This window comes from Canis lupus, chromosome 27, assembly GCF_048164855.1.
Source record: "Canis lupus baileyi chromosome 27, mCanLup2.hap1, whole genome shotgun sequence".
NCBI lineage: Eukaryota > Metazoa > Chordata > Mammalia > Carnivora > Canidae > Canis > Canis lupus.
In genome coordinates, this window is record NC_132864.1 from 21,039,720 (window position 1) to 21,061,399 (window position 21,680).

Below are 21,680 nucleotides of genomic sequence, written 5' to 3' on the forward strand. Positions count from 1 at the left end.
TATTCAGCCTTATTGCTATGCCACCCATCTGCCCCTACCTAAGTGCCCTATTCTAATAAAACCTGTCCATTGCACTGTTCCAAGGTCCAACACCCCAAGCTTGCCTCCACTTTAGCTTGTTTTCATACTATTAAACTTGGGAGCATCATTCTTGGTCATCTAAGAAGCTGTGCAAAGAACTTATTAGGGGAAATGGCTGTGCAAGTAAGAGGCACATTCTCATGGTTGCCATGTGGGGTCTTCATGGTGACACCTTTACTAGAGGAAGCTTTCTAGAGGCCAGATCATGACTGCCTCCTCTGTGATATCCTCCACACTCCCAGGTGGAGTGTGTCTAAGGACTTTGTGCCTTTGCAGCCAGCCGGGCAGACTTTCATCTGGTTTTGTCACTGACACCTTTCCAAGACTCAGTTTATTTTATTTATTTTATTTTTATTTTTTTTAAGACTCAGTTTATTAATCTATGGAATGAGGTAACAGCAGTGCCTCCCACATTGGGTTGGTGTGAGGATGAAATGAGGCGTGGAGTTTCAAGGCTTTCCTTGGGCCAGGGCCCCCACATGGCAGTGGTGATGGGCAATAAATGGCAGTGGTCGTGATTGGAGTACTCTCTGGCCTAGATTATCCCTAATAAGATTTTCCTGAAACTATCTACCAAGTGTTTCTAATATATGTGTATAACGATGTTCATTTCCTTGATATTTATAAAAAGGAAAAATCAACAAAAAGCATGAATGTCCAACATCAAGAGAATTGTTGAATAAATTGTGGTGCATTTAGAAGTCATTAAAATAATGATCTATTTTTTTATATAGTCTATAATGGTAGAATTTATTTTTTAGAAGGAGGCTTACAGGGAGAGAGATAGAATCTTAAGCAGGATCCACATCCAGCACCAGCCACAGGATCCTATGATCTTTAGATCATGACCTCAGCAGAAACTGAGTATGAGGCTTAGCCAACTGAGCCACCCAGGGTTCTCTATAACGGAGTTTAATGCAATTTTTTGGTGAATAAATGGAATGAAATTATTGTTACTGATGTTTATATCCAAATAGTGGAATAAAAATTTTTACTTTTAGGTTTTTTCCTCTGAATTTTCTACAATGAACTTGTATATAAACACTAAAAACAAGAGAATTTTTTAATTCCCTAGGCAGGAGAGGTTATCACTGTCAATAGCTGTCCTAACATCAACAGGATAAGGACTATTAAATAGTACCCATTATATTTAGTAAAAAGAAAGCATTTGTTGGCCACTGGGAGAGCAGTTTTGGCAGAGGTAGAGCCCCTTGTCAGCAAAACAGGAGTTAAGAATGGTTCGAAAATTTAATTAAAAAAAAAAAAATCACTTCCCAGGAATCTTGTTTGCACCAAGCAGGGGCAAGGAGATCAAATATATGTGTAAATATATTTGCGCGTTGAGAAGAATGCTCAAAAGTTCGACACAGGCCCTCTCATGCAGCAGTTACCAAAACAGTGAGCATGCGCAAAAGTACAGAGAGGCGAGAGCAAACAAGCTGGCTGTGAGAAGTGGGGAGAATAGCAAGGCTTTTTCTGCACTTAAAAAATAGACAAAGAATCCTGCAAAGTGGTAAAACAAAACAAAACAAAATTCAAAGCAATTTTTGTTTCATTTCTTGAAACAAGGGGCCTTGCAAACCGAGCCACAGCTCCCATGGGCCCCGGCGGCGGCGGGTAGCAAATTACTCACGCTGCGAACAGAAAGGCAAAACCTACGCGTTGACCCGGAGCACGAGACGCCTCGCGCTACCCGCTTTAACCAATTAGAGAGCAGAGTGGGTCGGGCCTCACCTGTGATTGCAGCAGCGGGTGGGGCGGGACTGGGGCCCTGCGCCTGCGCCTCCCCAGCGCTGGGCCCGCGCCTCCTCCGGCCAGTTTGCTGACTGCTGGCAGTCGGTGCTGCGTGCCTGTGTCCCGTCTGCAGAAACTCTTCCCTCTCATCTGCTCAGCTCGGCTCCGTGATGCCGGTGGACCTCGGCAAGTGGTCCGGGCCTTTGAGCCTGCAGGAAGTGGAGGAGCGGCCGCAGCATGCGCTGCATGTCAAATACACCGGGACGGAGGTCGACGAGCTGGGCAAAGTGCTGACGCCCACCCAGGTACCCAAGGGCGCAGGGGGTGCAGCTGCTCGAGGTGTGGAGCCGGCGGGGCGGGGGGCCGGCGGAGGTGGGGAGGAGGGTCCGGCCTGCGCGCGCCGGCTCCTGCGAGGGGAGGGCGTCGCGGTGCCCACCCCGCAGGCCTAAGGACACCTGCGGGCACCTGCGGGCACCTGCGGGCACCCGCACGTGGCGGGCGGGCTCGGCCTGCAGGAGACAGTGATCTACTTCCCGGGCACTTCAAGGCGTAGGCTGGGGCGTAGGCCCAGAAACAGCTCGGGGCCACGGGCAGGGGGCCTGGCGCGGGGGCGAGGAGGCGGCGGTGCCCGAGAAGTGCTGGGTCGTGGCCACCCCTTGGGCTCCAGACCTCCCCTCAGGTCTCAGGATTTTAGGCCTCAGTTTGGGGAGCAAAAGCCCCATCCGAAGGCATGTGACGCATTATGTAACCGGTGACCAGCATCGCTCAGCGATTCTTCCTTTTGTCTTCGCGGGCTAGGGCACGAAGCCACCCAAAGCTAAGCAAGCCTTGTGCAGCTGGAAGGCTCTAGGGCAACGGCCTTGTTCTGCCGTTTGGCGCGCGACCAGGTCAGGTTCTGGCGACCGCAAGTAGGAAAACTAAAGCGTCCAGTACTTGCCAGTTGTTGGTCGTGAAACTCCGGGACAATGATGTGAATCAACTGCGCTGACAGTTTATTGCTTTGGATATTTACACAGCTTATTGCTTTAGATGTTTAAATATAAAGTGCCCCTCTGGCAGCCTGCCATTTTCCCGGACGCACTGTCCAGTCTGGCCACCTCGACTTTCTCATTTTCTGTGCACTTTTAAGTGTCCAGTTAATTCAGATTTCACTTTAGCAGGCCCTAGCTCAGCTGCTGGTCACCAGATCTAGAAACTCGGTCATTCCATACCATATGAGGTTGTAGTTTGGAAGACTCCATCACCACCAGGGTTGAGATCCTTTCTGTTAATAACATGCCAGCCCTATACTGTTGTTGCAACTAAAATAAATTAATGTATATTGAATTTAAGCTCCTGGCTTTTAGCAGAGTCAATACTTTAGCGTTTATTAATAATCTACTGTGTTTTACCTCTGAAGAACCTGAAATCAAATAGCGTTGGCTTCTTTTTTTTTTTTTAAGGAGTTTTTTTTTTTTTTTTTTTTTTTTATGATAGTCACAGAGAGAGAGAGAGGCAGAGACATAGGCAGAGGGAGAAGCAGGCTCTATGCACCGGGAGCCCGATGTGGGATTCAATCCCGGGTCTCCAGGATTGCGCCCTGGGCCAAAGGCAGGCGCCAAACCGCTGCGCCACCCAGGGATCCCTAGCGTTGGCTTCTTCAGCATTTTTCTTTTTAACTCCAAAGTGGTTCCTTCCTACAGGTTAAGAACCGGCCCACCAGTATTGCATGGGATGGTCTTGATCCAGGTAAACTCTACACCTTGGTCCTGACAGATCCAGACGCTCCCAGCAGGAAGGACCCCAAATACAGGCAAGTTGAGGAAAGATTGGGAAGCACCAGGTCATCCAAGTATGATCTGGTGCTTCCTGGCAGTGTGTAAAACCCTTGCTGGACATGCTGTGCCAGCAGAATTAGACCCCGTTTGGGATGGTTGCACCCACGCTTAAGCCATTTCCTCCTCCTTCAGTCCCTAGAGCAGGAGTCTGGAAACTATAGTGGAGAGCTACATCGGCCCAACACCTGTTTTTGTATAGCCTCATGGGCTAAGAATGGTTTTTACATTTTTAAGTGATTGAAATTGAAAGAATAATACTTTGTTAACGTGTGAAAATTACATGAAATTCAAATTTCAGTGTGCATGGCAAAGACTAAAACGTTTATTGTCTGGTCCTGTGGAAAAAAATTTGCTTGATACTGCTTAGAGCATCTTGGAGGGAGAGAAGGAGGGAGGGGGGTACGGGGCCCTCTCTTCTACAGACCAAGTGAGGTTTGTGCCTACGAGGGCAGGACTCTCAGTCTCGTTCATCACTGCAGCCTAGTTCAGAGCATGTGTTTCATTGCATGTTTCACAGCATGCTGGCTGTGCAGTCAGTGTGTACTTACTTCCTGTGGTGCTGTCTTGTGTTCCTCGTCCTAGGGAATGGCACCATTTTCTGGTGGTCAACATGAAGGGCAACGACATTAGCAGTGGCACAGTCCTTTCCGATTATGTCGGCTCTGGGCCTCCCAAGGGCACAGGTCAGTAAAGGTTGCTTTGTGGGGGAGGTGGGAGTGGCAGTGTGTACACATTAGGATTGGCCCAAAGGGCTGCAAAGTTTAGTCTGGTTCTCCCAATCCCTTAGCCTAGCGGAGCTTTCAGACAGTGTAGTTCACCTTCCGGGCAGTGGCCTGCCAGAGACATTGACACCTACAGTAGCATCGGGTGGCTAGAATCTTGGGTTGTGGTCAGGTGGATTGTCCATTAGTACTGCCTCTCAGCCACTAGGTCTTTATATGCGGGAAAGTCTGAGAGAGGATTCTAAGGAAGCAGTGTTGCAGAAAGCTTGGAACAACTTTCAGGAGAGGTGGGGGCTGGGGGGTGGGGGGTAGGATGTGCTGCTGCACATGGATTGAATGCAGTTAACCCATCTAAGTTCTGTATTCAGCCTTTGACCTGTGGGATCTTTGAGTTTCCACTTCCCACAAAAGATCTCAGAAATGATCATAGTTTCCTAATTATAAGACATTGGCTTCTTTATCTCTTTGTAGTTCCGTTGTGTCAAAAATCTAGGGTGGTATCATCTTGAAAAGATTTGGAAGGCTTTAAGAAGTATACTAAAGATACACACATGGTATTGTGTTGTGTTATATATCATAATTCTATATACAAAGAGAATATTGCATTGAAACTCTCCAAGTCGGATAAGCTAATGATAGTGGAAGCTGCTCTGTTAATGCTTTACTGTGCGTTACAGGATGCTTTCATTTGCTGGAACAAGGAAAGAGTGGCGATGGGGAGACATGTTGTCTAGTCTGAGGAGGTATAAGAAGGTCCCTGACAGGAACAGTTGGCCCTAGACTCATTCTTTATCTGTAGACCTCAAAGCTTCTGATGGCTTCAGGCCCTCTCTTGTGTTCCTAAGAGGAAGGTAAAGGTACATCTTTCCCAGGAATCTATTAAGTTCTCAAGGGCAGTTATACAATTAGGCAGTTTAATTATGGGAAGTGCACACATGAGAATAAAGCAATTCTCTCAAGTAGGAGCTTTGTTCTCATTAACAAAAAAAGCCTTGACGACTTTTTTCCCTTCCCTCTTGCTTTTTAAAAAATATCCTTTTAGAATAATTTACAGAGAATAAAATGCCCAAAGCATAGTTTTAGTCTGTGAATATTGACTGATAGATGGTGACCCATGTAAGCATCTTTGAAAACAAGATGTTTCTCAGCATCTTTGCTACTTAGTTGGTTAAAGTGAGTCTTATCAGGCACTAGGGTAGGTTCTGGGGTGAGAACGGTCAACAAGACAAACACCATTGCTTTATGCTAGAGTTCTCTTTCTAGTGAGAAAAAGTCAGACTTTTAGAGAAGTGTTACCATCACAGAAGTGAAAGGGGTGTTCACATGGGGGTAGTGGCTAGCAATTGGGTCCCAGTGGAGATGGGCTGGGAGCCTAGAGCACTGTGAGTAAGCATTGAAGGCTAGGTAGGAGGGGTGGGCAGCAGCCTCAGAGGTTGTAAGGCTGGGTGTGGACCTGACACCCATTGCAGTGGGAAGCTATTGGGTGATTGTCAGGAGCTGAATGATCTGATTCCTACCTCTGTGGGTGCTTAGTGTTCCTCTTGTAGATGGAGTGGCTGGGGCCCTCCACATTGGCATGTTTTGTGAAAATGGGGGACGTCTCCATCCCTGATGTGTTACCATGCATACATCTTCCTGCCTCCCTCTCCAGGCCTTCATCGATACGTCTGGCTGGTATACGAGCAGAGTGGGCCACTGAAGTGTGATGAGCCCATTCTCAGCAACCGATCTGGAGACCACCGTGGCAAATTCAAAGTGGCATCTTTTCGCAAAAAGTACGAGCTTGGGCCCCCGGTGGCTGGCACGTGTTACCAGGCGGAGTGGGATGACTATGTGCCCAAACTCTGTGAACAGCTGTCTGGGAAGTAGGGCAGTGCTGGGAGACAGTAGCTGTCCCAGAAGTCTCAAGCAGTGTTCTCAAGTTCAGTGATGCATGTAGATTTCTCCACTTTCCCTGTCCCCGTTCTCACAGGTGAGGCCTGAGCAATCAGATAGTGGTTTAGAGTGACTTTTCCTCCTGCCTATCCTTTATAATTCTAGAGAGTCACATCTCGGGTTTATGTTTTGATCAAAACTGAACTCCATTTTGGAGGATATTTTGGTACTATGTTGGGGTTATCAAATTGTTAATATAAGAAGAGCAACCCAGAATTTAAAGAAAGGAAAATTGAGGTGAAAGACCAGGTCTATAGTTAATAGGACCAAGCATCAAAGAATCTTTAAGGGAGGTTTAAAAAAAAAGATTCATTGCCTCTGCTTTTGTCAGCCTGAGTCCGGAATTGTGCCCGATGGCACTTCTGGGTCATGTTTTCATGGCCGTGTCTCTCACCATGACAGCCACAGGCTGGTGTGTCCACTAACCCCCAGCGTGGTACATCTCAGACTGTTTACTCTAGGGGTCAGTGTCCTGCTCTGGTTTCTCTCAAGGGTAGTACTGGAAAAAAGCAATAGGGAGAGTTGCTTTGCAGTTGAGGCACAGCCATCTGGATGAGCTGCAGGGCTGATTGAGCGGGTTGTCAAAATCCTTTAGCCTCTGCCTGTTGAACCAGTCACTCTTCGTCTATAGAAAAGCTGATCTGGAGTTGCGGAATGTTGTGTTAATTCTGCTGTTTGCTTATAGTGAATAAAAATAAAAACATTGTGTGGATAAACCCAGTCTCCAGGTATTTTGCCCTTTTTGGCTATGGGGGCCTCATAAATGTGGGAAGTCAAGAGACAACCTCTAAGGGTAAGTGGTCCCTTTCGACCATTAGTGATGACTGGGACTTCACTCAGGGACCAAAACAGAGGATCCATGTTTGTACACATGCCATCAAACTACAGCAGAAGCAACCATTCTAGCTTGAGGGTTTAAAAAAAAAAAAATCACAAAGCTTTAGGCCAGCTCCTCTTGCTCAAAAAGTACCTTTGCTTTTCTTAAGCGGTCCTTTCCACCAGAGTGTGAAACCAGTGGGAAGCCTTTCCCCTTGGTGGTGCTGCTCACAGGAATAGTGACTTAGAAATAGGCCACACCTCTCACTGTTCTGACTTGTTATCCATATAGAATCTACACCCAAAAGGTGAAAGGGTGGGTGGGGGGAGATTACAGCTGATCCTTAAACAGCATGGGGATTATGGGCACCCACTGCCTGTGCAGTTGAAAGTCTGTGTAACTTTTCATTCCCCTCAAACTTAAACTGCTAATAGTCTAGTGTTGACCAGAAGCCTTACTGATAACATAAATAGTTGATTAACACATTTTGCATATTATATGTATCATATACTGTATTCTTACAATGAAGTAATCTAGAGGAAAGAAAATGTCACTAAGAAAATTATAAGGAAGAGAGAAAACACATTTACAGTCTTATACTGAAAAAACTCCACATAAAAGTGGACCCTCGCAGTGGAAACCCGTTGTTCAAGGGTCCACTGTACCTTCATACCTTTTGATGTACCAAAAAGAAAGGAAAGGATTTGAAAGTATTTGAAAGTTCATATCACTGACCTGGTTTGTGTCAGAGAAGGGATCATGGATGGGCCTGTGCTAATTAAGCGAGGCTGGGTTTTTCTCCCAACCTTTTGCTGCAGTTCCTTCTCCAAAATGTTGCTTTGTGTAATCTTTATAGGGGGAAGATAGAGAATAATTATTTTCTAACTTCAGGGTTTTAAAATTCAATTTTTAAATAATTTGCAAGACAAAAATTATGTAAAGAAAACAACTACCCCGCTGACTTTATATTTTAAGTGGGCTCCACACCCAACGTGGGGCTTGAACCTACAACCCTGAGATCAAGTCGTATGTTCTACCTACTGCCCCTTGCCCTTTTGACTTTATTTTTTTAAATATTTAAGTTCGGAATCCCTGGGTGGCCTAGCGGTTTAGTGCCTGCCTTCGGCCCAGGGTGTGATCCTGGAGACCCGGGATTGAGTCCTGCGTCGAGTTCCTGGCATGGAGCCTGCTTCTTCCTCTGCCTGTGTCTCTGCCTCTCTCTCTCTGTCTCTCATGAATACATAAATAAATAAATCTTTAAAAAAATAAATATTTAAATTCAATTTACCAACATATAACACCCAGTGTCAGTCACAGAGACTGAAAAATCAATTAGGAATTATGGTGGTATGTTAGTTTTCTTATCTAAAATAGGTATAGACTCAAAAAATGATTCAGAAAAAAGGCAAACAACCCAACCAAAAAAGGTGAAGTGTATGCGGAAGACGTTCACATGAAAAGAATACATAGGAAAAGATATATTAGGAGGCATAGAAGCAAGGGGATAGCCTGTCTCCCCTTTTAAACTTGGAAGGTGAAGTGAACTTGCCCAAGGGCACCTAGTTGGGAAGTGGGTGATCTGGATTCTGAACCTAGCTCTGGTCTCAGAGCCCAGCTCATAACCACAAACCCACAAGTTCCCTTTGAGGCTCAGCCTCCTGTGGAAAAGGAGTGGTGGCAGGGCAGGCAAAGGCAGGGGATCATCAGTCTCCATATTTACCTCCAGGGTTGTTGGAGAACAAAATGGTCTTTTGTTGAGATGAAGTGAGTATGTGGAAATGATGAGGTTGACCTGATTCACACGTAGGAACAAAGTTCACAAATGACCAGCTTTCTTCAAGGCGCTTTCCTGTTTAGAATGTTGCCAAAAATGTGTCTCTATATAAAGGGTTTAGAATGAAGAGATACGGGAGTCTTTACTCTGCATTACAGTACAGCTGGAGCAGCCCTGCCAGAGGCCAGTATTCTAACAACCCTGGAATCTCGGGAACTGGTGCTCATTCTGATTTCATGGCCAAATGTGTCAGATGTGGTCATTACTCTGGAAACCCTAAATTAAACCGGATCAACAGATGAGATCAGATCTTGGGAACACAAGGTTGGTATCTATCTAATACTTAGGCATGGCAGCCCATGGCCTATATCCTCTCCTGGGTCAGGGAGCAAAGGACTTCTATTCTTAAATTGGTGCTATGTCAAAGAGCCTCAGCATCCACTTAAAACCTGGCAGCTGTTTGAGTTGATCTGTGATGTAGACCAGATCCTTAAATGGCCTATGAGAGTCTATATGATGTGACCCCTCCCCCCCCATTTGCCTCTAGCTTCCTGTGGTTGTCTTCTCACTAAGCTCCAAACTTGCCAGCTGCCTCTCAGTTCCTTGGCAAGCCAGACTGGTCCCTTACAAACATTGCCTGGAATCTTCCTCTTCCACTTTCTTTGACATTATCCCATTTATCCTTTAAGTATCCCTTAACTGACCTTCAGGAAATCCTGACTAGGCTGGATTCTCCTGTACCACTGCATTGTAACATTTTACTGTTGTAATTTTAAAATAGTAAACGTGTCATTTTTTGTTTAATGTTCATCTTCTCCATTAGCCTGGAGCCTTCTTGAAGGCAAGGATAACTAATGTCCTGCTTAGTATTTCCAGCATTGGACATAAGAAATCTAATGACCATCAGTTGAAGGAATCATTGTAAAGAGGTTCTTCAGTTAGGGAGTATGGACTTCTTTATATTCATATGCCATATCCTAAAGGTTCATTCTCCTCTTCCCAAATGTATACTTCTACAAAAATTCACATACAACAGTTTTACAGAGCTCTCTAAAGCCCATTTATCAACTCTCTAATTCTGACCATAAATATCAGAAAGCTGATCTTAGTCTGGTGTTCCCTCTACTCAGGAATCTGTATCTTTTATTTATTTTTTTTAAGATTGTATTTATTTTAGAGCAGGGTGGTGGTGGGATGGCAGAGAGGGAAAGAGCAAGAGTCTCAAGCAGACCCCATGCTGAGCACAGAGCCCCATGCGAGGCTCAATCTCATGGCCTGATTGTGACTTGAGCTGAAACCAAGAGCTGGCTGCTTAACTGAGCATCCAGACGCCCCTATAATTGATTTTTTTCAACATTTAAAATTATATCTTCTTGGTACTCCTTTGCTCATTATGGATGTCTATCTTTGATAATGCTCTTAGTCTTGAAGTCTATTTTAGTTGATAGTCGCCTTATGCCTATTTGCATGGTACTCCCCTCCCCATTCATTTACTTTCAATTTGTGTCTTTTTATTTAGTTTGTCTCTTATAATCAGCAAACAGTCTTTTTTTAAATTCACTCTGTCAGTTTTAGCTGGACTGTTTGGAAACCATATTTAATATAAGTTATTTAAATTTAAGTCTACCATCTTATGTGTTCTTTTTGCTCCTCTTTTTATGGCTGTTTTCCCTTGTCCTACCTTCTTTTGGATTTATTGAATATTTTAATTTATCTATTGGCCTTTTGGCTATTATACCTCTTTGGGTTTTCTTTTTGTTTTTGTAGTTAACTCTGGGAGTTACAATATACATAACTAATTTTTCATAGTCTGCTGAGAATTAGAATGGTAAATTCTTCATGTAAAATGTAGAAGCATGGAAACCATATGCATCCTTTAACCCCCAGCCATTGTTATATTATTATGGATTGCATTTAGATACATCAAAACCCTCCCCAGACAACAATTTTTGCTTTCAATGAAAAGACTATATATTTTTATATACTTTAAGGATTATAGGAGGGGAAAAACTTTTATATTTATCTAGGTATTTACTGTTTGTTGTTTTTTCATTCCCAGAGATCCAGGTTTCGTTCTGGTATCATTTCCCTTCAGTATGAAGAACTCCCTTTGGCATTTCTTGTAGAATACTTCGGCTGACAGTAACTTCTTTTAATTTTTCTTCATCTGAGGATTTTTTTTTTACCTCATTCCTCTGTGTAGGTGGCTTTTCCATAATTCACCTGCTTTTATTTTTTTCAGTGTCCTCAGATAGTTGCTTTTGCATTTGGTCTAGTTTTTAGTTGTAATCAGAGGGAAAAACATACTGCTATGCCAAACTAGAATAAAAATATATCTTTTATACCATTTCTATGGCAAAGTAGGTTACTAAATTAAAATCACAGGGGTATATGGAGTTCATACATGGGCATGTTTCCAGATGCCCCAAAATATGGTTTTTCAACAGATACATAATAATTTCAGATGGTGGTAAATTCAAGAAATATTTTTTTTTTTTTTTTACTCAATTATATATCACTGGTAAGTGTTCGCTGATATTTCCTATGATTGTAATTGTTTCAGTTCCTTTGAACTCCTGGTAGTACCCAACTTGCATTGTCATGGCTTGTCCACTGTTGCTTAACTTAGTGCCTTATTTCTGTGGAGATTTAAACCATGAGCTCCAGCAGAGTAGTGACCCCCATCCACCCTATTTAGGGCTGTATCTCCCCACCCCGGCACACAATAGATGCTCAATAAACATTTTTTGAATGAATGAGCTGATCTTGGCACTTTGGATATCTCCTCTGCTTTTTTATTTATAGCATGTATGACCACGTAAGATCATTTATTTTTTTAAATTGTGTCATCATTTTCCTCCTACTCCTAATGTAAGCCCCGGTAGGGCAAGGATCTTTTTTTTTTTTTTTTAGTTTTTTTTTATTGGAGTTCAATTTGCCAACATACAGCATAACACCCAGTGCTCATCCCGCCAAGTGCCCCCACCCTCAGTGCCCATCACCCAGTCACCCCAACCCCCGCCCACCTCCTCTTCCACTACCCCTTGTTTATTTCCCAGAGTTAGGTGTCTCTTATGTTTTGTCATAGGGCAAGGATCTTTACCTCTTTAAGATATACTGATGTATCTTAAACATCTGGCATTGCGGCAGACTTACAAGGTACTCACTGAATAAATAGTTACAAATAAAATATAAGCAGCCCTTACCAATACATATGACAAACCTGTAATAATTCTTTCCTTTTTAAACTCAGGGGAGATTAGTATATACTGGAGAGGGATCCCTGGGTGGCACAGCGGTTTAGCGCCTGCCTTTGGCCCAGGGCGCGATCCTAGAGACCCGGGATCGAATCCCACGTCGGGCTCCTGGTGCATGGAGCCTGCTTCTCCCTCTGCCTGTGTCTCTGCCTTTCTCTCTCTCACTGTGTGCCTATCATAAATAAATAAATAAAAATTAAAAAAAAAAAAAAAGAATTCCATCCTTTAAAAAAAAAAAAGTATATACTGGAGAATACAGGACACAGGCTCTCTGCTTCCACCCTTAGTATCTCTTTTGTACCAGTTCTTTTGCTGCCATTCTGGTCCTAGGCAGGTACTAGGAGTTGGAAGACTCAGGTGTTAGGAGCAGGGACTTACATTCCTTCTTTCCAGTAACTTTACCTTGCGGCACATCACTGACAAACTTGTGGAGGGGAACTTTTTCTAGAGATTAGCACTATAATTTCACAGAAATAAAGCTTTTTCACAAGTTAGCTAGATGTTTTTTGCTAGTGAGAAATGAAACAAACTATAGGAAGTTTTTCTGCCTTAATGATTTAGTCTGAGTGGCTGTGTGACCCATGCTTAGGAGTGTGGGTTCTGAAACCAGATAGGTCTTTTTTTTTTTAAGATTTTATTTTTCGTGAGAGACACACACACACACACACACACACACACACACAGAGAGAGAGAGAGAGAGAGAGAGAGAGAGGCAGAGACACAGGCAGAGGGAGAAGCAGGCTCCATGCAGGGAGCCCGACGTGGGACTTGATCCTGGGTCTCCAGGATCACGCCCTGGGCCAAAGGCGGTGCTAAACCGCTGAGCCACCCGGGCTGCCCAAGATAGGTCTTGATTCAGACTCCACTTCTACCACTTACCCTGGTCTGAGTTTATTTCCTCATCTGTAAAATGCTTAATGTTGTATCCCATCAAATAGTAAGCATAAGCATGCAATACAGGTTATGTTTTTAATGGACAATTATGAGTATTCTAGCCTTTTCCAGTGTTATTTTTGGATGGATCTAATACAGAAATGTCAGTGAACTAAGCTGCTTAGGAAACTTATTTTGGATACTCGATAATTATTCTGTTGATAATTATTGTATAATCTTTTAAGTATATCTTTCTGCTTTAGTCTATCATAGTGAACACGGCTGGTCATATTATCTAGGATGACTGAACAGCCTGTAGGATAAAAGAATGATTTTCAGGTCATCATGCTAAACATAAATTTTCATTGTCCAGGACTTAGAACCCTAAAAATAGGAGATCTTACTGAAATGGTCTTGACCCTAAAAACATATCTTAGAAGTTATATATATTACTACCTCATTGTTATGCACATAAAATTATTCTAAGAGAAGCAGAATATGAGAGGATCTATTATAGTGGGACTATTTCAAATATTTGGTCATAATCTCTAATAGCTTGCTTTTCCTGTAAGAGTGTATAACTTTTTAGCAGTGCATGTGCCTATATATGACTGGCACACATGCATGCACATGTGCCTTTTTCTAAAGGGCAAACAGGTGCAACTTACCACTTGAAACAGTGCAACATTATCTTCAGCTCCGTAGAACTTGGAAGACATAGCTTTACCTGAAAATCTCTTGGAACAGAGATGGCTCTTCTTGGAACAACCAGGGCTGTGGAAAATGGTTTCTGGAGGGCAGGTCTCCCTCTGAATCATGAACTGCTGAACCTAGAAGGGAAACTTCCTGCTACAATAACACAGCAAGGCGATGTAATGAACATTTTATTTACAAATATAATTAAAAGCTCTGACAGTTATCATGCTCTTCCTTGGAACCTGAAAAATGTTTTTTTTTTTTTTTTTAAAGTGCATGCAAAAGAAGTAAAGCCTTTTTTTTTTCATCATTTTTTATTGTAAGAAAATACACAGTTTGAAAGTGTGAATAATGCAATATTTATGACCAAGATATGGGACTCAGGGAGGGGAAGGGACATAAAGAAAAAGATCAAGATGATCTGATTGAGAGACAGTGTTGAACTCCAAATACTGAATTGGAAAAGGAGGGAGGTCGGGAGGAATAGGAGGAGGAAGTAAAAAAATTTGATCAGAGAAACAGTTAAAATACAATATGAAAATAAGTAATACCTCTCCTTAAATTCCTTCTATACACAAAATACACGATTTGCCAAAGCCCAATTTGTGCTACTGGGATTCTGTGAGCTCCTTAAGTGTATTCACATCCTCTGCAACAGCAGAAAATGATTATGATACAATCAGAATATGCTGAAGACAAGTTAAACTCTTGCCAGCAGGTTCTTAAAAATCACAAGATCTCTTCACCCCACCCACCCCCCATCCCCAAAAAAGTAATAATATGTCACCACTGATATGTACATCACAATTAGTTTCTGTAAAATGTATCAAATTTTCAATCTTTAATAAAACTTTGTTTTTTTTATTCCTGATGAATAAATACCAAAAAAATAAAATAAAATAAAATAATGCAGCAGCTAGTTAAGGTGTAAGGCTGCGGATATTGTGTCTCTCTCCCCCTTGGCATTTATTATTATTATTATTATTTATTTATTTATTTTTTTGCTTTACTTTCACAGATTGGTGGTAATGAGTGATTGCTTAAAGCAATATACATCCACTTTTTGTTGTTGTTGTTGGTTTATTGTTTTGTTAAAACTGTCTCCAAAGTTTTCACTGAAACATTTTGAATCACATCAATACTGTGACGTGTACTATGAATAGAAGAGATGGCCAGGTTTTGGCCAGCACTGAAAGTTGACACGGGGGGAGGAAGGGGCCCCTGATGGAGTAAGAATAAACAGGCACTAGTCCGACACGATGTCAGTAAGAGTAAGAGAGAGAGAGAGAGTGAGAGCAACGCCCGTTAAAATGGGGAATGTGGTTTTGCAGGGTCTGAATTTTTTTCTGTTTTCTTTTTTTTCTTTTTTTTTCTTTTTTTTTTGTAAATGGCAAAAAAATTTAATCTCATCTATAGTCCTCCTTAGGAAAATCTAATGTAACCAAATTCCCAAATCCCATTCTGAGGCTCTCCATGTCAAAAGTTTCAATCTCTCGCTCTTGCCTTTCCAATAGGTACTTTATTCTCTCGCTGCGTTCCTTCTGAAGGGCAGCCAGCTCTTCTTCAATCTGAAATAAGCACAATGAGCAATTCTTAATGGAAAGGATCTCCCTGCAGGCACCCACAAACACACATGTTCACATACATGCACACACATAACACACAAGCACACAGGAACTAAGTGTAAACTAGACTGGGGAAGGCTGGGAGAATCCTGGGATAAATGTCTTGTATCTAATCCATTATATTTAAAATTTGCTCACAAGAATTAAAATGTTTGGGGCCCACCTGGGGCTAGCACTACCATTCTAGCAAACCAAGCAGCTGGGCTGATCTAGGTCAGTGTCCTGTCTCAGCAGGAGATGGCTCAGGAGAAGCTAAAAGATACTCAAGCACAATTAGATTGTGCTGCTTTCCCATAGAGAGCCAAATGCCCCCTGGGTCATTAGCAATTTAGTTCTAGAACAGGAGCTGTGAAAATAGTCTCTTACATTGGTCTCAGGGAAGTACCAGAAGAAAGTACAAATAACTGGTTAAGTAAATAAATGCTTAACAGCTTTGAGATACTTTATGAAATCTTTTCTACTTCATATTCTTCAGCAATATTTAAAGCAATGTATATTTCCATTCTGATAACATTTATTATGCATGGCAATATCAGCCTCTCTTCATTTTAATTTTTTTTATGGAGCCCTGCTGGTGATTTCTTTGGTTTAGAAATAGCTGAAAATAAAAATCCAATCTGCATTTCGCTTCCTTATACCGTTTAAGCAGTCATGCTATCAGCTCATAACACCTTTCACAAACGTCTTATCATACTATGCTTCTGGCTGTGAAGGTGTAGGGCTTCCTAGCAGAGTAATAGAAAGAGCTTAGGCTGTGGGGTCAGATTTATGCAAGTAACTTAACCATTTGGAGCCTTAGAATCCTGCCTGTCGAGTGGAGATGATTCGTATCTCTCAGGGAGTACTAGGAGGATAAAACCAGATAGGAAGTGAACAGTGCCTAGTTCAGGTATACAGGCAGGGCTTCATAAAAGGCAGTTCCCTAGCCCACGGTCCATCCTCCATCCAACTGTATGGGACCCAGAGTAACACTCTCATACCTTCTGCTCAAGATGTGCTCTGCGTAGAGACACCCTCTGCTCTAGCTTCTGGAGCTCACGTTCATGTTGTGCCTCTGTTTGCATCTTGATTTTGCTCTGGTAGGCGTTGAGCAGCTCCATTTCCTGCTGGAGCTGTAGCCTCAAGGCCTGGCATTCTGCTTCTTGAGCCTCATCTAGCCGTAACTGCGGGCACAAAAGACACACACTGTAATTCACTGCTAGTTTATGGCACCTGGTGACTGCTGGAAGAGGTTTCCTTGTTTGGACTGAAACAGGTCCCCTCAGAAAAACAGATGCCCCAAGTACATTCAGAGTGAGGAATAAAAAATAGTACATTCTGCCCCATGGTCTACAAGGTTCTTTGAATACGTTCTTTAAAGATTCTTTCTTAAGAAAACAAAACATTCTTAAGAAAAACTGGTTTTCTTAAAACCACACTAGCAGGAGTCAGGATGGCTACATGCTCCGGTGATTAAGCCTGTGGGTTTTGGAGGCAGACTCCTGAGCTTGAAATCTAGCTCCACGATTCACTCAGGTATGTCGCCTTGAGAAGTTACCCCTCCAAGTCTCACTTTTTTTTCTCTCAAACAGTAACTGTAATAGTTCCTACTGTCTAAGACTGGTATGAGGATTAAACAAAAAAATTCATATGAATTCCTAGGCATAGTTCTAGATGTATACCAAGTGTTCAGTAAATAGTAGCTGTTATCATTATTTTTGCTTTGACTAACCATTTCCATATTTATATATCTTTAACCCTTAAACCATCATACATTTAGATATCCTTAACTCTAAAAAAATGAGCCCAATCTCCATTTACACTTGGGGACATCCTATAGTTCCTAGCAAGTAATGTCAGTCCCTATTGTTGGCTATACACATTACCCTACAGGCCAGCCAATCTAAAACTCAAGCTGTTCAAAAATCTCTTCTCCGCAGAAGATAGCTTGGATGATCTTATGGGGCATGTTATGGTTTGAAGCAGTAAAGTCCAGATTATAAAGTAGGCTGATAGAGTCCTCTTGCTCCCAATAGCACCTGAACTTTGTATTACACACCACAGTACTGATTCTGTATGAGGAATGGGCAAAGCCAGCCATTCTTCTTTCAATGAGCATAATTGGAGGTTTGGGGCCATTAGTAGGACTTATGTTTTGGGATTGATGATCCTCCTGTCCCAGGCTTGGTTTTGTTTAAATTTATCAGGCCCTCAGTTCAGCTGAAACCATGAGATAAAAATCCTTGAATTAGACAGTTCTGTCAACTCTGAGCTTATCCACATGTTTCCATACAGACACTTATTCTCCATTTTATACTCTTCCCCCCTAATCTGTACAATTTGTGACATTTAACAATATATCCCAATATATTGATTAAAAAACTTTTGGAAATCTTTTTACACTAGTTTTAGCAAGTTATCTGCATGGTGTATTCTTTAGCACTTTTGGAGAAATATATCATATGAACATGAAATAATGTAATCATATTTCCAAAGTATTTTCTAGTAATCTTACCCAGCTTTCACTAAAATCTACTGAAGAGGATACCTCTTATTTTCCCAATGAGAAATGAAGGGAGAGGAGACACAAGATAAAACAGCCACTCCACAGCCTTACAGATAAATGCCAAAGGGTTTACTGGCTCCCAGTAAGATTTACCAATTCCCTCTTGACATGGGAGTTTCCTTACCAACAAAGGGAATGATAGTGTGTTCTTTTCTACTCATCTTTGTTAACTGTTATGAGTCCTGGTCAAATGGGTGAGAGGCTCTTCCTCAGCAGCTTAGACCATCTCTATCTTCTCTTAAACATCTCTATATTCTCTTATTTCTGGCATTCTATTACTAAGGTCCATAACTATGTTATTTTGTACTAGCTCTGACTCTGTAGAAGTGCCAGTCTAGAAATCAGAGAGGTTATTCCGTTATCTGATATTCATCACCCCAAAGCTGCACATATCAAACCCATTAAAATGTTTTATAGAAATATAGGTAAATAGCAATAGCAGGTAGAAATACAGAAATAGTGTCTGTTTCCTTAAGTGGATTAACATGAATAAAAGGATGTGATGGCAGCCACATAATGTAGTATGACCAGACTTACTGGCTCCCCCATGAAATGGGGTCAAATCCCAGCTTCATCACTACTTAGCTAATTACCACTATGTGAGCCCCTAAGCCAGGAGTGGGCACGTTCTGGCCCAAGGGCCAAATCTGGCTTGCTGCCTATTTTTTGTCAGTAAGGTTTTATTGGAATACAGATGTGTTCATTCATTTACGTACTACCTAGGGCTGCTTTTGCACAACAAAAGCAGAGTTGAGTAAGTGGTGATAGTGACCCTGGGGTCCACCAAACCTAAGATTTACTACCTGTCCCTCTACAGAAAGTTTGCCAAATCTTGCTGTGTGGCTTTACTTCAATGAACCATACCTTGCAGGTAGAGTTAAAACAGTAAACACTTCAAAGGTCAAAGGGGTTGCACAAGAATGAAATAACACTTAAAACATACCCCTAGTGGTGGCTGGCCCATGGTAAGGAGTCACTAAGGATAGTAGCATTTATCATACCTACTTTTATCTTCTCCCTGCCTCAGGAAAATGGGAATTTCTCTCTTTTTATTCAAGGTCAATAGTGAACCTCTATACCTGATCCCATTCTGTCCATCTTATATAACAGGCACTTATTGAACACTTGCTGTGCACCAAGAATTGTTGCAGAGGCCAATGACACAAAGATGAACAAGACAAAAATCCTATCAGCCTTGGTGTCTCAACCAACTCTCTTTCCCCCTCCTCACTCTTAAGCTCTCCCTGCACTCCCATTCCCATCCTACCCTTTACTTAGGTGGCAAGAGGTCTTTATCTTATCTAACTCCCAGCAGCATTTAATACTGTGGATTTCCCCCTTCCCTTCTGGAAATTTTTCTCTAGTCTTCTGAGATATTCTCTTGGTTGTTCCCTCCCTCCTCTCCTTTCCAGCCACTAAATATGGGCTCACTTCTTCTAACTTCTCTTCCTAAGGAATCTTATCTATCATCTAGATGTGGATGATTCCCACCTCTTCACCTCTATTTCAGACTTCTCTTCTGACGCCCAGGCTAGCTTCCCCAGTCTGCTAGAGACACCTTCACCTAGAAGGTGCCCAGGCCCCTCAAGCTCAGCATGACTACTAGGTTATCATCATTCCCTTCCCTCTTCCCCAAGCTGCTCCATTTCCTTCTTTATCATAAAGCTAAGTAGCACCGTCATCTACAGTTTTGTTCAAACTAAAGACTGGGAGTCGTCCTTAGTCCCTCATGCTCCACTTTACTCTGGAACTAAACGTTTTCACTTCTATCTCCTGTCTATCTCTCAAATTTCATCACTTTCTCCTTCATCTGATCTCCCCCCTTCTGGTCTAGCCACTTGCTTGTGCTCAGGTAAAAGCAGCAACTTTATATATGATCTCCTGAGATCCATCTGACCATCTCCCAGGCCATTCTCTGCCTGTCACCAGAGTGATCATTCAGAAATGCAAATCTGATGTCGGTCCCCTTCCTTAATGCTTTTCAATGGCCTCCCATTGCTTTTAGGATCCAGAGCAAAATCCTTAAGAAAGCTTACAAGCCCCTCCATGATCTGGCCCATTTACCCTAGTCTTATTCTCATTTGGTCTCTGTCTTGTTCTCTATATTCCAAATATAATGGACTCTGAATTTGTCAAAGTGCCATTATTTCCCATCTTTACCAATGCAGTTCCTTTGCCTAGAATGTGCTCTCTACACCTCAGCTTCAATACTTATTGTGTTAGGCCTTTCCTGACTCTCCAGACCAGCCTCCTCTCCTGGTTACAATCAGTTGGCAAGCTTGCACTTGGCTCTGCCATTACATGGAGTAGATTTTTTCAATGCATTTCCTCACCTTTCCATAAATTCCATGAAGACATGATACATGACTATCATTCCTCACAGTATCCCAGGGTGCCTGGGGCACAATAGAGTGCTCAAGAAATACTTACTGGATGAATGGATGAATGAATGGTATATGGATTCATACCCTCAACCTCACGTTTAAAGAACACCTTTAAGCCCTTCCAAAAAAACAGAATTCCTCCTTCAACTGTCTCCTCCTCTAGCTAGTTCTTTCTCCTTCCCTTCACTGATGAGCAGCTGGGAAAAGTAATCTTGCGTACAGTTTCTACCTCACTTTATAACGTATAGTAGTATGCACCACAATATATTTTGCTCCTACTACTCCACTGATTGACTGTGACAGTCATTGGACAAATCCACTGCTAGATCCAATTGGTCTCTCTGCCACATCTGAAATGATCAGCTAGAAGCTTTTGTTTTGGCATTTGTGATGTGCTCTCTCCAGTTCCCCTCCTGCACTGATTATTCATCTTCTTTGATCTGCTCCTCCTCCACTCTCAAATGGTGATGTCTACAGCTCTGCCCCTTGTCCTCTTCCTGATAAAATCTCCTGTCCCTAGAAGGCCTCAAGTATTCCCAACAGCTACAACTTCCCTCCTCTAACATGGATGCCTAGCTATTCGTCTTGTGTTCCAACACTCTTTTGAGATATAGATTTCCATTTCTGTACCTCTCTACCTGGATACCCACATAGCTCAGGTAACATGTCACAACTTAGTCAATTTCTTCCAGGCATCCAAACTTCTTCTTCTTCTTTTTTTTTGTTATTGGTAAAATGATAACCCATTCTACTGTCATCAAACCTACTTCCCAAATTGGTCACTGAGCTCCATCTATCCTAACTCCTAAATATTTCTCAAATCATTCTCCCGCCTCACCATCTCCAGGAGCATGTTCTCAGTTCAGGGTTTCATTACTTTTTCCCCTAGGTTATAAAATAGTCTCCTAACAGGTCTCTTTACCTACAGTTGCCACATTACTGCCAGTATTTTTCTAGATGACAAATCTGATCTCATCACTCTCTTTCTTAAAATAGGCTTCAGCAGGCTACCCATTGCTTATAGAATGATGTCCAAACTCCTGACTTTTTGAGGATCTGATCCCCAACCATCCACATGCTTCCCTCTATACTCCTGCCATATCAACTACTCATTGTTCCTCAAATACACTATCCTCTTTCAGGCCTCATATCTTTGCACTCACTGGGTACTCTGCTGGGAATAACTTTTTCCTCTTCTGTCTGTTTGACAAACTATTACTCTTTAAGACTCATCTCCTGGTGAAAGCTGCACTGAATCACAGGAAAGCTCCCATCCCTGGGTTATCAAGACCTTTACAACCTTTCCATTTTGGGTTCCCATAAATCCTCCTTAAATTCTGGACTCACACCAAAGTTCTTTCAGGCCCCAAATACACACTTTGCAGTGTTTGGACCTTTGGCCATGTAGGACCCTTCCCAT

General features: G+C 42.4%; 2 protein-coding genes across 6 annotated transcripts in view; one reads left to right on the forward strand and one right to left on the reverse strand.

Annotated features, from left to right (window-relative positions):
- Positions 1 to 1,496: 1,496 nt before the first annotated feature.
- On the forward strand, positions 1,497 to 7,005 carry PEBP1 (phosphatidylethanolamine binding protein 1). Its single transcript, XM_072802730.1, has 4 exons — positions 1,497 to 2,120; positions 3,498 to 3,607; positions 4,215 to 4,315; positions 6,006 to 7,005. The coding sequence occupies exons 1-4, from the start codon at positions 1,986 to 1,988 to the stop codon at positions 6,221 to 6,223; spliced, it is 564 nt and encodes a 187-aa protein (XP_072658831.1). The 5' UTR covers positions 1,497 to 1,985; the 3' UTR covers positions 6,224 to 7,005.
- A 6,872-nt stretch (positions 7,006 to 13,877) lies between these two features.
- The window catches only part of TAOK3 (TAO kinase 3), a 178,987-nt gene continuing 171,184 nt past the window's right edge, over positions 13,878 to 21,680 (reverse strand). For all 5 annotated transcript variants that reach the window (XM_072802720.1, XM_072802721.1, XM_072802722.1 and 2 more), the window contains 2 exons: positions 16,312 to 16,494; positions 13,878 to 15,274 (listed from right to left, as the gene is read on the reverse strand). In XM_072802720.1, the coding sequence (XP_072658821.1) occupies positions 15,113 to 15,274; positions 16,312 to 16,494 (345 nt within the window). In that variant the 3' untranslated portion in view covers positions 13,878 to 15,112. The remainder of the gene's footprint in view (positions 15,275 to 16,311; positions 16,495 to 21,680) is intronic.

Bases quoted from the DNA above. Each gene is read 5' to 3' on its own strand.
- PEBP1 (XM_072802730.1), top strand. From the start codon at position 1,986: ATGCCGGTGGACCTCGGCAAGTGGTCCGGGCCTTTGAGCCTGCAGGAA. The intron at 2,121-3,497 runs GTACCCAAGGGC...TCCTTCCTACAG, and splicing joins AAGTGCTGACGCCCACCCAG to GTTAAGAACCGGCCCACCAG. The intron at 4,316-6,005 runs GTCAGTAAAGGT...CTCCCTCTCCAG, and splicing joins TGGGCCTCCCAAGGGCACAG to GCCTTCATCGATACGTCTGG.